This window comes from Pseudopodoces humilis, chromosome 4, assembly GCF_049639895.1.
Source record: "Pseudopodoces humilis isolate 2021_Gansu_Grassland_sample_001 chromosome 4, ASM4963989v1, whole genome shotgun sequence".
Lineage (NCBI taxonomy): Eukaryota > Metazoa > Chordata > Aves > Passeriformes > Paridae > Pseudopodoces > Pseudopodoces humilis.
This window is the reverse complement of record NC_142203.1, coordinates 18,154,801-18,172,079: the sequence shown is the minus strand read 5'-3', so window position 1 is coordinate 18,172,079 and position 17,279 is coordinate 18,154,801. Positions and strand designations below refer to the sequence as shown.

At 37.2% G+C, this 17,279-nt stretch overlaps 1 protein-coding gene across 1 annotated transcript in view; it reads left to right on the top strand.

Annotated features, from left to right (window-relative positions):
• The first annotated feature begins 1,196 nt into the window (after positions 1-1,196).
• TMC1 (transmembrane channel like 1) overlaps positions 1,197-17,279 on the top strand; it is a 55,019-nt gene continuing 38,936 nt past the window's right edge. The window contains 4 exon segments of the mRNA XM_088054433.1: positions 1,197-1,257; positions 9,455-9,517; positions 9,635-10,004; positions 14,453-14,593. Coding sequence (XP_087910559.1) covers positions 1,224-1,257; positions 9,455-9,517; positions 9,635-10,004; positions 14,453-14,593 — 608 coding nt within the window. The 5' untranslated portion in view covers positions 1,197-1,223.

Here is a 17,279-nt window from a genome sequence, read left to right as displayed (position 1 = left end):
AGGATCTAGGATATTATGCAATGACTAATATAAGAATGCAGCAAAAGGAAACATGTTCAGAAAACATGTTTTATAGCACTGAGACTCTTACAATTGTAAAGATAAACTTAATCTCTTGGGGAATATTTCAAACATATGAAGTTAATTCTCCAAGAGAAAGAGCAACATGTTTCAAAAGAAAACAAAAAAACCCAGCTCCTTGCTAAAGCTTGAAAATGAAGAGGTAAGGTAGTCAGCCTCACTGGATTAATAACCAGAAAAACTTCCTTCAGACAAATGAATGACAGTTCCCCCCCCCAAAAAAAAATGGCTTTACCAGCCCTGTGTGTAAGAGGATCCAGACATCACTCAGGAGCACCTGAGAAGGTAGGCTATTCTACAGATGCTTACACTCGTTTTTAGCTGGGTCACACTGAAAGAATTTCAGATGAGGAGTTACGATGGAATTATCTAAGTACTATTAGATACTAAGTATCAATTAAGTACTTAAAGCAAGAATTGTATTTTTATTGTTGTTTTATTTGTAAAATATTCTTTCAGATTTTTACTTCCAAACCTGACTTGTCTTGTAAACCATATTTTGGCTTTCTTTCACTGTTAGTTTAGATCAATCTGGGTAAAACTGGTAAGCTTAGGGTGTAATATCTGGATATAAATGCAGAAGCAAGAGTCTTAACAGAACTGCAAGGAGGTGCAAGTGTAAACAGCAGATATATCAGAATCTGTCTTATTTTGCTAAGATTTTTTAAATCAGTGTCAGGCTGTTCTATTAAAGCTGGGGAATTTAAGCATGCCTATGGTAAAATCTGACTTTTGTGACAGAAGAATAATCTATGTAACTTCCTCCACCTTCAGAACTGTAGATGTGTATGCATCAAGAGAGCATACCCGTGCAGACACTCCTTCCTCAGTAAAGCACTTAAGCACTTAAACATTAGTGTTAGTCATAAGTAAGTCCATTGCAGAAGAGCTTTTTCAGGAATAATAATAAAGAAGATGAATAACTTCTTTGATTCTTTTAATTCTAGTAAGCTAAACATTCATGAAAGATTTATCACTTACGAAATTAGTATCTTCTTATATTTCAGTGAGTGAAACTTCACCAGCGCCATCCGTTCAGTGACAAGCAGGAAGATATTGTGGTATGCTTCATCTTGAACCACTCAGCCTTCAGGCACTCTCCTGTATATCCAGCACCTGCAGCAGCCCTGTGAAGTACCACAATGACTAAACAGGACAAGTCAACAGAAGGAAATGGTAATTACAAATATAATTATGAAACTTATGCACATATTTGTTTTCTGCATGTAGCTCAACAGAGTGAAAATTCTGTTTTCTTCTACTTCTTTTTAATATTAAATCTTGTTAGTCACAATTCATTAGCTTTTGTTCAGAAATGTGTTTTATTTGGAAGTTGACTAGTTGTAGCATGGTAGTGTGGCTTTCCACTGACTAGTTAATCAAAAGATTGTGAGTAGTCCTGTTACTTGACTTTCACTTATATATAGTTTGTAGGCAGGACTAAGAAAACAGTGCTATTTTGTATCTTCTGTAAGGTGCACAAAAACAATGCCTCCTTTTCTTAGTGCTTTCAGTATTTATTATGAAATGTCAAACATTCTTCACAGTAAGATGAACAGTATTTCTATACTAATACTGCACAGTTCTGGGTCTGAGAAATGTTTTCATAGGATAATAGTGCCTAATGGCTTATTCTGGCAATGTGCAAGGCAAGTCTAATTGGGAAGTGCTCTCAGTTCTCGTGAGCAGTGCTACCCTTTCTAAGGGGTAAGGATCTCTATTGTATGCAACAAGCATGATGCTTTTCCTCTTCAGCATGGAAGAAAATTGCCAGGGACCTTATTCTTTAGGTCTTGCTAAGTACCAGGGCTGGTACTATTAAACAGCGTTTTCTAGATTTTTAATCCCTAGTTGTAAGACTCAATAAAATATGTTCTACTTCAATAGAAAACATCAGAAGGGACTGCTGGGCATTTTGACAGAATATAACAGGGAGTTCATTTTCAAACTCCATCCAATTTGCTTTCCTTTTATCGTCTGATCTCCTCTTACTTTGATTTGCCTCAACTTTTTTTTCTACAACACCCTTTACTGGCTAATTTAATTTTCAAGCAATATATGCTAATGGAATTAATTTTAACACAAGAGACTGACAGAATTTAATGCAGCATAAACTAAATACTTAATGGCTCCCAAGGAATTTTTGTCTCCATAAGAAGCATTTTGAGCATGACCATAGAACCTATACATTTTTATAAGAATATATATAATGCTTATAAAAAAATAAATAAATTCTAAGACTAACAAGGTTCTAAGTTTGCCATAAACACCTGCCTTTTATTTGAAAATACCTGACTGAATTGTCTTGTGTTGAGATTCAGTGACTTTATTGTTAATTTGAATTATAGTGGATATAATTCCCATTGCAAGCCAACACTGCACACTTTTTACCTGGGGAAGGTAAAGATTTTTGTTGCTGAATCATGATCACTCTGACACTTTTTTTTTCCCCACAAAAGTTTATCTTGTATATATAATTTACAATACAACCTAACAATCTTAATGACAGTTATGTGTGTATTTGGAGATGAGTAAACTTAGGACTGCATTATGATTTCAGAATGTTTGAAAAGCTGGACCTCCATTACAAGTAACTATGAGACACTTCCAGAACATGGTTCTCAAACAACTTCTAACCAGAAAAGTCCATGGGCTGGAGGTATATAGCACAGAGCTCAGGAACTAATCTAGTTGCAGTTTCTTTACAGGAGGCTTTGTATCATCACTGCTGACAGTCCTGAGGAATATTCTTGCAACAGTTTCAAATAATGCATTTTTCCTTTTTAGTACCTTTATCTCTTGTGAAATCATTCTTAGTTTGGCAATTCTTGTTTCACAGCATGTGTGCTGCAAAGTCTAAGATAGCAGGAGATGTATGGTTCATTATGCTGAATTTATGAACGTGAATTCATTGTTCCTGGCATCTCATACAGGAAAAGACAACCTGGGGCAAAAATATTCAGAGTGGATTTTTAGAAGGGAGGAGTTAGAAAGTACCTATTACCCTCTAATTTAATAGTAAAAAGAATATGTGGTGAGATGGTCAGCTCTAATTATCAATCTTAAAAAGAGCTTTCTCCTCATGATATAGTAAAAAATACAATTGACTTCACATCCACACAGAACCATTCATTTTTAACTTAAATATAAACTCTTTTCTCCATATTATCACATGTTCTTCCTATTTTAGAAGCATTATTAGTGAATGACAATGAGCTAAATAAATCCCATTCCAGAGCCAGAAAAGGCCAGACTGGTATGGTTTGCTGGAGTCTCAGACTTCTCAGGGTGCACTGAATGCTAAATATTCTGATCCTGATTTTTGCAGTAAAGACTGCAACGAAAATGGAGAATTGCCCACTGCTAGCCCATTGTGTGATGAAGACCAAACACAAATGTTGTGTCTTGTTTTATTACAGTACCCAATGTACCCTGTAAGCTAGCCAGCTCTCTAGCCTTGGATAAGGCAAAACACTCCAAGGCTAGATCTTGGTAGGACACAGGTAGGAGAACACAGGTATATCCACAGAGATGGAGCAAGGTACTGAGGCCTGGGAACTTTTATGCATGTTTCCCTGAAGGGGGTGAAATACTGAGGGGTTTCTCCTTGAACTGTCTTCCCTCTCTACCTTTTGTAAGCTTTATAACTATAATACCAGATTTTAGAATCCTTGCACTGAAATCACGCAATAAACAACTTATTTATCCCTGAAGGGTGGGTTTAGCCTAGAAGAAGTCCTGACCCCCGAACTGAGAGACAGCTGTCAAACCTTGCCATGTGTACATTTCCAGAAGGAATCCAGAAAGAGGAGAGTGCAATCAGATGATGTATTGCATGCTAGCTACAGGGTCAACATGACTTATGTGAGCCCAGTCTGTCCTTTCAGTAGAACATCATTAATTTTTTCTTACCAATGGAGAAGAAATGAGCTACTTATGGATGTGGATTGAATAGATTTAATTTTCATCCTTTGGTCCCCAGCTGTAGTTTTCAAATATTGGTCTCAAACATCTCAAATATTAGGTGGGCGAATTTTCTCTGCTGCAGAGAGGGAAAACTCATTGGCCCAGAGACAATTTCTGGAAACTATTCAGGTCTGCAGGGTACAGCACTGTACATTGAGTTTTCAAAGAGCCAGGTCTTTGTGACATGAAAGCATAAATATTCTATCTACTTTGGTATTTATGGTATTTCCAATTTAGATGGGAAAAAGAAGCAATATATTACCCATTTTGTCTGCAACTGAATAGTAATTATTATTATTTTACTTTATAAATTCATAGCTATTGATGGTCAGCATACATTTTTTGAGTTGTATGATTTTTATGTTTGTTCATTGGAAGTAAAATTTGTGACATTTACTGGGAAAAACAGAGAAAAACTAAAGCATGGTCTGAAATACTGAGTGTTATGGTTTCTCTATAAATGTAATTTTTATTTGGGGTTTCTGTGTGTCAAGCTCTCTTCTTTTGTGCCCAAGGTGGGCCAAGGTGTTCTTCCAACATTTGGAAAGAGATTAAGAGAATGGGGTCTCTAGTGTTAAGGTCTCAAATCTTGGATGTTGAAGTCTGCATTAGTTCACTTTTCCAAAAGACTTTCTGTGATATCTTGATATATTATTTCTGGTATATTTCACAGGTGTTACTTCTTGTGATATTTGTTGTTACAGAAGTGTTGTGAGATACCCTCATATATCCACGATTAGAAAGAATAATATGGAAATGTATGTAAATATATAGAACTGAGTATAACATAACACTTCCGTTTTTTGACTAGTACTTGCCAGACATTTATTGTCTAATACAATCTTACATTTCTGACATTTCCTCTTGTTGAACACTTAGTTTATTATTTATCTAGGCTGATGTTTTTCTAGCACTGGAAAGACATAGTCCATTTCAGAGGAAAACACAATAATTACTTACAGGGCTCTGTTGGCAGATGATCCATTTCGTTGAATTAGCAACTAATTAAAAAATAATTAATAAATTTATAACATATACAAAAAGTAAGCATTTTTTGACATACAGGTTACCTTTGCATTTCACTGAATTTTTTGTAGCACCAAAATGCAGAATTGCTTGGCAGCAGTCAGCTTTACGCAGCAGCAGTAGGATCACAGATATTACAAGAGTGGGCTCATGTTCTATGAGTTAGTTTCAAGAATTACCACTCTCACCGTGAAAGATCCGTAAGACTATGTCAGTATAGAATAAGTTTAAAAAAAATCCAAAGCATGAAGTCTGGGTAATAGCTTCTGATGTGTACAAACAACTTGGGAAAACAAGGTGAGGGTAAAACAATTCTTATGATCTGCTAAATAGATACCTCATAGAACAAATACTATGGTGTTATGAATTTTTTTCTGCCCTTAGTTTCCTCAGAAGCCAACATGTCAGTGTTTGGAGCCCTCTCTTGAGCTGTCTGATATTCTGACTTGTGTGTGTGACCTCCAGGTTGGTCTGAGCCCATATTCAGGACACCTTCTTTAAGTCTTGTAGTCTTATTTATGGCTATAGTCTAAATAAGACTTCAGGTAAAACGATAGCTTGCTTGGATTACACTATCACTGCCCTTAATCTAGAAAGATGAGAAAGTTTCCCTTAAACTACTTGGAAAAAAAAAATAAGAAAGTGATTGGATTTCCTGGACTAAAAGGAGTTATGGACTATATCTTCAAATATACTTAATGGTACATATGCAAATAGACTAGATGATGTATCCTGGAAGGTGTAGCAGTTGAGCTTTTGCCCTGGGTCACACTAACTCAAGTTAGCTGGGTCAAAGGCTGCTATTAGCCCTATGAATATTAACACTGTGAAGATAAGGGGTTCTATCAACCCTTTTCTGGAAAAAGCAGTAATTCTAGACAGTGCTTTTGTGACACTTAGTTGGTTTTACAGGGAAATTCACTGAACTTTTGATAAGTGATCACATGATCTGTTTAAAAGTTCCCAAGATTAGTATATGGATTTCCCATATAGTGAGGATTTTTCCTGCAACAGATACTACAATTTAATTTTAATAAACCAAAGCATAAAAAATACATTTTGGCTCCCTGGAGGTTGCTAATACAGTGCCTGAGGAATGCACTCTACTGTTTGTTTGTGTTGTGGTTTACAGCAGAACATTTAAATTAAGTGTTAAACTGCATTTACATACAGTATCATCACGAAGAGCAATTTATGTTTGAATATTGTTGAAGTGCTTCTCTGATAATTCATTGAGACAGGCTTTTATAGAAACACCTGAATTGCTGCATTTTGAGCTGCCTAACCTGCTCCTTTCCTCTTTGAAAAGTATCATGGAGTTTATGATCTGAAATAGCTTAATAATAACAACAATAATAACAATAACAACAACAATAATAACAATAACAATAATATTATGATATGTTAATTATACGGTAATGTTTATTTGTCTCTTATTACTCAAATACGCAGCCAGCTATCAGCACTGGTCTTTCAATAATAAGTACAAAACAATCAGACACACAAAGTTATTAATGCAGCTTGTCTGAAATACAAGTTACCAGGGGTAGCTGCAATATGGGTATGGTGTGGGGTAGCTTACATGAACCCATGCATATATGTGATTCAGCACAGTTCTCAGGGGTGACAGAGTTCTTCCATTCCCTCTCCTCCGTGATTTTTTCTCTTCTAAACAACACCAACTGCTATCACACTTGTCATAATCAATAACTTTTAGTTCTTACTTGAGCTTCAGCAAAATGCGCTCTGCTTGTATCTGTCATACCCAAGGAACAGGAAGAGGTCTCTTATTTTGTTGATGCACCAAAATGAGAAGGACACACCTGTGACAGAACAGTCTTCATATTAACACACTTTATCTCCATATGAAGTTCAGTTTGGTGATACAATTTTAAACCTTTGCAGACATAAATTTTGAAGGTGCACTGGTGCTTTCTGGCCATGTCTATAGTACCCATCTCTAGATGATAATCCCATCTAATCACTGGTCTTGCTTTCTAGGTTTGTTTTATGGCAATATCTATTTCTGTTTGATTTTAGGCTTTTTCTTTATTTTTTAAAAAATTGTTCTTTATCACTCATGTACTTGATAATTCAGATGAAAAAACCCTGTTAACATACAGAACTTAATACTCAGGTATGCTCACCCATAACAGTCTTTATGATGCTCTTTTCAAGCAGCCTGAATTCTTTAAGTCAGCTTAGAATTTTATCTCAAATTTTCAGTGTAATGAATTTGCTGTCCTCATGCTACTAGAATTAAACAGACTCCAGCATCTGTCTTCTACCTTGTGTAAGTAAGTCTCTGTGTATCACAATCCCTTGTCACTGTCATTGTTATGTCACTATGATGTCAACTCAAGCTTGGTAGACTTCACTGCTGATGCATGTTTCCATATGTATGATAAACTTCCATTTGCTTGGTTGTCATATGGGCTCATCAGGCTGCACTGAGGCCAATCTCTAACCAATAAAGTTCTTTTCTGAGAATTCCTGTTTGGCTTTAGGAGATCAGCCAAAGCATTTGTTTCGATAGGAGATAGTGCCCTACTGTTGCATGTGAAGTATCTCTTTAGAGGTGTCTGTCTTCACCTTTGCAAGCTTTCAATGGCAGCACAATGGTCTTTATCAAAGGAGATCCTGTTACTGTCAACAGCAGAAGGCATGTGTCCAAGCAGAACAAAGGAGCATTTATTGTCACATTCCAGTGATGATATCGAATGACAATATTTTTTGCATAATCTTAAAACTTATAGTGCAGATGCTGTAGAAGTGGTAGAAAGTGTTAGTTACAATTAGATGTTTTGTGTAGGGAAGTTAGACTCCTTTTTAATATGCCAGTTAAATTCTGGTTAATAACGCTTTGCCTATTACTGTGCATAGTGAAATAAGAGCCTGGATTCCTTCTTGTTTGAAGCCTGGCATATTTTACTCCTTTTCTTTGATGCTAGGCAAAGCCAAGAAGTTGCCCTTCATAGTTAGCCACAGCAGTCCCTAAATGAATCAATTTGTGTATAAATTTTCAATGAGTTGCTAGTGGTTAGTAAAATTTATAAAAGAAACAGGGGAACCAGGGAATGTGTGAAGAAAGAAGAGAAAGAAAATTTCAGAAATGTTAGAGATGATTGAAAAAGGAGGATACCTGCAGTTTCTTGCCAGAAAGATGCAACTGTAAGGCTCAGCAACTATCACCTGTCCAGAGGGGGAACTGGGAATAAACACAGGGAATATACAGATTATATAGAAATGGAACGATACCTACCTACTTGTACTATCTCATTGTAATCTCTGTTAGTCTTCTCATTAATTTCCTGCTACCATCTATTTCTATAAATACAGCTGATGTGTCTAAGGTGTTTTCCCCCCCGCCACAAGCTCAAAAATACCTTAAAAGGGCCCATTAGAACCTGGCTTCTCAAGTATTGCTTCTGAATACACTTTTCTAAGGAATATCAGTAGCAGTTTCAGAAGCAGTTTCAGGATACATGTTAAGCAATATGTTCATCCCAATGTATTCAAAGAACACATTAATTAGATATAAATTAGATAATATGATGGATATAATACATGTGAAAGTATTTTTATTATTTAGTTTATTTGCTATAAATCTGTGATTGCAGTTTCAAAGTGTACTAGGCAAATGTCGTGGATACTTTTCTCCTTATTGATGGGTAGCACAGACATTGTCTCTTACTGAACTTATTGAGAATGAAAACTTAAGCAAGAGATCTACTCCAAACCAAAGATGTTCCTTAGGAGAAACACTACAATCTTCTATAAATAAACTATCTCTCTAAAGTCCTCAATGTTAAAAACATCTCAAGTGGTAGAGTGGTAGAACAGAATTTGCATGTGGTAGAGCATACAAGTGAGCTGGATCAAATTTTGTCCCTGTGCTTAGAGATTTGGTTGCTGGAACTGAGAGTAGGTCTGCTCTTTCTTCTGGAACTGCACTCTTCAGCTGTGCTGCAGGTCTGGACCTCCAGTCAGTCAAATCAGGAAATGATTCTTTTAGCTTTTTAATCCAAGCCAGTTATTTATATCTCATGTTTAAGAAAATCTCAGAGAACTGTCTGAGAAGAATTTTCATCCTTGTTCTCCAAATTTTAGGGTGTTTTTAGCATCCTCCTTTCTTATATATTGCTTCCATAAGGAAGAGTTCTTCCTGGTGTACCTTTAAGACTTATTTATCTGAAGGAAAGTGTAACTGTTTTTTCTGTCTTCATCTTACCTCTTGAAAACTGTTTGTCATGTTCCAAAACACTGGGTTCATAAATTGTTTTAAAGAAGTACAAAGCAGTAATTGCCAAGAATTTCTTGAGACCCCTGAATTCCTAATGATTGATCTACCCTTCACATGCCTTTTTTTCCCACTTAACAGATGGCAGTGATGACAATGAGGAAGGCAGTGCAGCTGAGAATGAAGAAACTGCCAAAGGAACAGGTCAGTAATGTGGGTTGTTTTGAGGCCAGACACAGATGCTTTCTGATTATTAGTAAGAACAAAGGAGGAAAGGTCTCCTTCTAACATATACCCCTCCTGTCTTCTAATCAATCACAGATAAAGAGAGGAAGAGAGCGACTCCAAGAACCAGAAGGGCACATGCCAGAGGGAGAGGCAGGCATGGTGATGAGGAGGATGAGGATGATGAAGGTGGGACAAGGCGAGCTGGGCATCGCAGGCACAGAAGCCGTAGACGAGGGCGAGCAGCTGGAAATGATGCCAGTGATTCTGATATGGAACCTGCAAAAGCCAGGAAGAATCAAGCAAATCAGAAATCCAAGGAAGATGATGAAGAAAAGGAAGATGAGAAAGGGGGTAAAAGCGGGAAAGGTAAAAATGAGAAGAAAGGGGACAAAAAGCCTGATAAAAAAGGGAAAAAAGAGAAGGCCAACAAGAAGAAAAAAGACAAAAAGAAATCAGGATCAGGGTAATTAAGCTGGTTTTTTTTTCTTATAATAAAACCATAATTATCTTACATGAAACCTGTTTTCACTTATAGATGTGAAATACCAGGAGTCAATATGACTCCCTTATTTGTGACAGTAAAATTAGAGCTGTAAAGATATTCTTTGTTCTGCGATGAGGAAATGATGGCTGAGTGAAATGAAAACATTCCAGAAAGTCATATTTAGTTATATCCCAAGTTTATGAGCTGTTTTTTAGAGAAAGGGAGCAAAAATGACACAGGAGAAGAGAAAGTAGTAGAAGGAGGTGATAACAGGTGAGATCTGACCTGCTTTTTTCTTTCCACAAAATTAAAATGCCTCAAACCCCAAGCTGCTAACCCTCCAAGAAAGCCAAGTTTTATTTCCTGCATAGAACTAAAATCTCGATGCTTCTCAGAAAATCACATTCTAGTTGCCCAGACAGTTTTGAGACAGCTTTTTAAGATCAACACCAAAATCTCAAGAACCCAGAACAAAAAACTGAGATGGGATTCTCCAATCTGTCTCCCACTCATTTCCTCTGAAATGTCACTTTTCAACTTTCCAAAGTATCTAATGCCACCTGGGGTCTTTAGAAGACTCCAGTGACAGGGAGCACTTCAGAAAAATATTTCTATTTCTTTGCCATCCTAGCGTCCCTTTGCTCCTTGTCCTTTCTTGTGCTTTTGAAAGGAAGCAACCACTGGGAGCAATGTATAAAGGAGCAAAGGGAGCTAGGCATACTTGTCTCAGTGGAGAGGGAGAGAAACTCCTGTTTCTCATTCAGCACTTGTTACAGATGATTTTGTTCCCAGAGACATCACTGGAGAGCACAGCAGGAGTAAAAGGAAAGGAAAAAATACAGTGAGATATGCTCTTATATTATTTTTTTTTGTGATCCCATTTATATATGTTTTTACTTCATTTCTCTTCCCAATGAGAGTGCCTAAAATCTTTCTTTCTGCTGGCTCTGGCAGTTATACTCATGTGTGCAGTTCCCCATACTCACACAACAGCAGTCCTGACTGTGTAAACCTATGTTCCTTGCCTTACTTTTGTCTTCATTGTAAACATTTACTCAGTGTTAATTAAAAAAGACCACTGTAAATAGAAAATTGAACATGGGCACAATGTTTTTAATTATCTTCCAAAGTTCTTAGTACTAAAATACATAATTTTTGACTAAATAACTTGAAATTGCTACCTGGAAAAAGACTTTGTTCTTAAAGTAGTAAAGCCTAACATCTTCTGAGGAAAAACTGAGGATACTCTAAGATAATTCAAGAATATTATATTTTTATATTTACAGGAGCTGCTAAAAGATTGCAGAATAAGAATAGTTTAAAATATTCTTAAAAGAAAAACAAAATAATGCAAGAATGAAGGATAGCAGGCTGGTGATCAGTTTGGCTGTGATTGAGATAAAGGGTTTGCAAAGCTTCAGAATGGAAAATAAGGCAGTATGGAAATATAGCCTGTCTAGCAAGTCCATGAGACAGCTAATCACAACAAATGATCTCTACTGTTTAGACATAGACCTTGCTGATGCAATTTTTAAATTGCCAAGGTGTTTCAGCATGGAATATCATGAAAAGAGTGAAGTCAGAAGTTGAGAAAGAAAACACACAAAAAAATTCCTTAAACAGAAAGAAAAGGGAAACTTTTTGATAGAGAGATGATTTTGTATTTACTGCTATCATTGTGGCTGTTTGCTAAACACTAGTAACATTGCGCATTTTGGTGAGGTCACAGGACAACTCAGTAGAATCTCAGTAGAAATAGATGGCAATTGCCCTCTTCCCCCTCTGTACTTTTCATTTAAATCAGGAAAACCTCTTCATGCACTGTTTATTCTACATCAAGGACATAAGGGAATCCTAGAAGAACTCTGCATTGATTTTTAGTTTTTTTTTTTATTATTTTTATTTTAATATTCCATTCTTGGTTAGTTTGTGGTACTGGGTTTCCCAGGGTAATGTCATGATGGAAGGAGTTCTTTCTGGGTGAGTTTTAAAATTTCTGTTTTTAGATGTTAATGGTTGTTGATGAGGCTGGTTGTTACCTGTTATTGAGAGTATGAGGAGGGCCTACTCTACACTGCTCATGAGGAGGGCCTACTCTACACTGTTCATAATCATCAACCCCAAAATATCAATGATAAATTGCTGCTTTAGTCTCCCTGTGGGGGTCTGAGATGGTCATGGGTTAAAAAACAGTTTAGTTCTTTACTGCTTTGTTTCATTTTTTTTTCTGATTGATTTTAGAAACTCTGTGCAATCACATGAGCAAAAAAAATTAGCAATGGGATCATATTCTTCCTGCTGCATAGCTCTATCTGCGAGTAAATTTACTGACTTTTATTAGGTTTGCTTGAGAGTATAAAACTTCAGGAAAAGCCTGGAGGTACATGGCAGATTAAGACACTAATGTTTTCTGAGTAGCATTTACTGACAGGCAATGTTATGGGGATTATCTGTATTTACACAAAAAACTAGAAAGAAAGATTTCAAATTCAGTCAAGTTTTTTTGTTATGCTATACTCTCAAAGTCATACCAGTCTTATCCTGCAACAACTTAGCTCAAAGAAAACATTTACATCCTAATTTTTAATGCTATACACAGAAATCATGAGAAAAGTAGATTGCATCCATAAAGAGGACATGAAACTAAAACCAAAATAGAGATGTATAATAAGGTCATAAAACCAGAGATGAATAGAATGAAGAAGTTAATTATGTGCGTAACTTGATTTCAAGAGCTCTACTGACTTAGATGTGTATTGAATTTGAGCCAAGGCAGATGGAGGCTTGATGTCAAGATATTTATTGGCACTTGATGCTTGATGTTAGCCTGCAGGTCACAATGAACCCTTCTGGCCTTAAAATGTGTGAATAAAAACATTTTATGAAAGGCTAAGACTTATGGTTGCGGAAGACAAAATTTTGATTTCCTGATTTGAATAACATGGTGTTCCACCACTTGAGATAGAGGAAAAGTCTGCTGTTACTCCACCAAGTTTGGCTGCATAATGTAAACACACTAGAAAATACATATTTCTTGAAGAAACTCTGAAATTTCGACTTTTTATTATTTTCCCAGTTCCAAAGGAAAGTGAAGAATGGAAGATGAGACATGTTCATAAACAAAGCAGTAGTTGGCAAAGGGCTCAAAGCCCATATTATCCCAGCTTGACCTCTTGCTTTCTGTTAAACTTCCTTTTCTCAGTAAGCTCACTACATTAGCACAAACCCCTCATATTTCCCACCCTCTCACTGCAGCTTTGTAAAACCAGAAAATTCCAACTTTGCATAACCCAGCAATCTTCCATCATAATGGATAATAATCATCATTAATATCAGGTACACCACCCCACTTTATAAAATGCAAGCAGCTGTTTGCAACAATGGATTCTGAGCTCTTTCAAACCAAATCATTTAATCCTTCTGTTCTTCATGAAGACATGACTCTCTTTGCATTCTCCCTCAAAATTTTATGCACAGATCACTTTGTTATCCTTTATCCATTTGACTTCAGTTTTCATACCATTCTCAACCTGCTCTTCACAATATTGGTATGACATTAAATAGATGTGCTGTTAAGTAACAGCTCTTCTTTATGTAGTTTGAAATTTTCTGTGATACTGTTTTTTGTCATGTGAAGCCCAAATTGGTAAGACTGATGGGTACTTCTGAGGTGATAGTCTATTCAGTATGGGCCACAATGGTGCTCAGAGGATTGGAGCACCTCTCTTACAGGACTAGCTGAGAGAATTGGAATTGTTCAGCCTAGAGAAGAGAAGGTTCTGGGAAGATCTCTCTGAGGCCTTCCAGTGCCTTAAGGCAGCTTATGAAAAGGAGGAATAAAGACTTTTTATATGGCCAGATGGTGGCAGAACAAGGGGAAAGGTTTTAAAATTAAAGAGAGCATATTTGGGTTAGATGTTAGGAAGAAATTCTGTACTCAGAGTATGGTGTAGCACTGGATCAAATTGCTCAGAGAAGCTGTGGTTAGTGCATGGGCTGTCATTTGCTGTTTAAATTTGTCTTAGCTGAGGCTGTGGTGTCTCTTCTCTCTACTGTGACACACTAGGGTGAAGGAGTTCAGTTTTATGGCTGCAGTTATAGCATCCTCACTTGACCATTTTGAGTTGGACTCTTAGGAGGCTGATTACAGCTGCAGAAACAAAAAGTGACTGTCAGATTTTACCCCAAGGGTGCTGCTCACTGTCCCTGTGATTTTGAAGGTGTAGTGCTGGTTCACCTGCAGCTCTGCATTTTGTGTGGAGGCTCTGTCTTTCATACAAAAATTAATAACAAGTCTAAAAAAACGTGTCTTCCCTTCTGTGCAAATGTGAAAGCATTTATCTAGTCTCAAATTTAACAGAAATTACATGAAGTATGTTCTGTGAAAATTTCTATCTGATGTTTTTTGTTCCTGCTTCTGTTTGAAGCTCTGATTCTGAATCTGAGGAGGAGCCAATTACAGAGGAGGAGTTGGCCAAGCTGAAAGAAGAAGTAGAAGAAAAAAAGAAACTGATTGCCACGCTACGAAACAAACCATGGAAGATGAAAAAGAAGTTGTCTGTCCTGAAGTATGGTTTGACTTCCATAATGAGTATCTGCTATCTTGCTTTGCCCTGTTTTTCTGAATTCTCACTTTAGTTCTGCACCTACTCACAAATTGACTTCAGACCACCCCTAATCTCTCTTCCCCAGGAGGTATTCTCACAGTAAGTGGAGGTAAACGGTGTTGCAGATCAGTGATTTCTTGTCCCAGTAAAGCTGAAATCAAATATGGAAAACTAACACATTTTTCTTTTTGTAATTTCCATTACAACCTAGTGTAAAATCCTTTCTTTGGTTATGTGGATGCAGATTATAAGAGAATCATATTTCATTATCTCATCATCTGCTGGTGAGAATAATATCTCATTAATATCTCTCAGAAAAATAATGTAATTGCAGGATTACCTCAAGATTGCTAGAGAGAGGAGAGGATTTTTCTCCCTAGTCTGACTTTCAGGAAAGGAAAAGGAAATAATTTATGAAAAAGCAAACTCTTCGAAAGCAGAATTTGTATTTTCATGTATTTTTATTTATGCCACATAAAAAACTGTATTTTGCCCTAGCAAACCTATTGCTATATTTACTTGGAAAGCAAAAATTAAGTATTCATTTACATTTCAAGTTCCACCAAGCACAGGAACTGGGTAAATAGAGAGAACTTTATTCTTTTGACAAAACTGCTGTGCTCCCTTCTTTTAGGCAACTCATTTGCTGCAGTAATACCAAGACACCAACAAAACATATCTAGAAGAGAAAGAATTGTCTGTCCTGCAGAGAGCTTTTAATATGAGCAGTAAACACAGATATGAAATATAGTGTAGAAAGTCTATAGATTTTTCCTTTAGAAGGAGAAGGTGAACTTGCAAAGAGATAATGAAAAGAATCAAAGAAGGTAAAGGGAACAGTATCTAGGAGATGTAGATTAGAAGCATGGTGAAGGTAAGAGGAATTTCACAAAAAATAAATGAACAGATGAAAATTTGGATAATTTGCAGCTGAAGGATCCCCAGACAAACATAAATTAAACATCTGTTTGTAGTCTTCCTATAGAGAAAGCTTCTATTTTTACAGCCATTCTTCTATCCCATAATTCCTTGCAAATCTAAGGAAACTTCATGATTTGGTATGTCCATGATTTGGTATGTCCCTTAGACTATTTTTTTAGACATTATTTTAAACATTATTGCTTTTCCATGTGGGCAGTGATGACGCTGCAACTTGTAGCTCAAGCACAAGGATGATCAAGAGATTCTTCTGGGCCTTGGGATATCTGGTTAGGAAAGCTGGTGCAGAGGTTGTTTTTCCCTTTATACTTCCAGTTGTGGGCAGTGATAATTAGAGAAACATATATACCCAGTCTATTTATACACAAATTCAGAGGAAAAATCCTATAGAGACTCTGGCTCTTGGAAGATGGAGAGGTGATTTGAGAAAATAAGCACATCTTCACCAGGGAAAGAAATGCCTGACCAAACCTTCTGTGATTAAGCTGCTACATCAGTGGACATAGAAAGGGCTGTGGATGTCATTTAGCTGGGCTTCTGTAAAGTCTTTGACATAGTGGTCCAGAAAATCCTCTGCAAATTGTAAAGATGTGGATTAAATGGGTGGTTGCTAAGAAATTGTCTGAATGGTCACACCCAGGGAGTTGCTGGTCAATGGGTCAATATCTGCTTGGACATCACTAACAAATGGTGTCATTCATATTGGGACCAGTGAAATTTAATGATGACTTTCATCAATAATAATTTCATCAATGACATAGACGGAGGGATTAAGTGCATCCTCAGAAAATGTGCAGATGACACCAATCTGAGTGGTGCAGTTGACACACCTGAAGGACAGGATGCCATCCTGAGGGACATGGACAAGTGCAAGAAGTGGGAAACTGGGAATCTCATTATCTTTAACAAGACCAAGTGCACCAGCTTTGTTGGGGCACCCCCCATTATCAATACAGGCTGGGGGAGGAGCAGATGGAGAGCAGCCCTTTGGAGGTCTTGAGGGTGCTGGTGCATGGAAAGTCAAAGAAAAGTTTACAATGTGGGTTTGTAGGCCAGCAAACCAAATGTGTCCTGGTCTTCATCCAAAGCAGTGTGGCCAGCAGGGAGAGGGAAGGGATTCTGCTCCCCTAAACCACTCTAGTGAGACGCTGCCTGGAGTGCTGTGTCCAGATCTGGGGTTCTCAGTACAGGAAAGGCAGGAACCTGCTTGAGTTGGTCCATACGAGGGCCACAGAAATGGTCAGAAGACTGGAACAGCTTTCCTGCAAAGACAGGCTATGAGAGTTGGGTTGTTCAGCCTGGAGAAGAGAAGGTTCTGGAGACACCTTATAGCAGCCTTTCAGTATTTAAAGGGGCCTTTTTAGGAAGATGGGAACAGATTTTTACAGGAGGATGTGGTAATTAGATGCAGCAATAAAACCTTAAAGAGAAATGGTAATAAAAACAAAGAATTTAGATTCAGACTACATATAGGGAAGATATTCTCTGTGGTGAGGGTAGAGAGACACTGGATGAAGCTGCCCAGAGAGGTTGCAGATGCTCCATTCTGGGAAGTGTCCAAGCACAAGCTGGATGGAGTTCTGTTCAACCTGGCCTAGTAAGAAGTGTCCCTGCTGATAGCAGAGGGTCTGGAATATAAGTGATCTGTAAGGTTCTTTCCAGCCTAAACCATTTAATGGTTTTCTGATCCCAAGACATACATACAAAA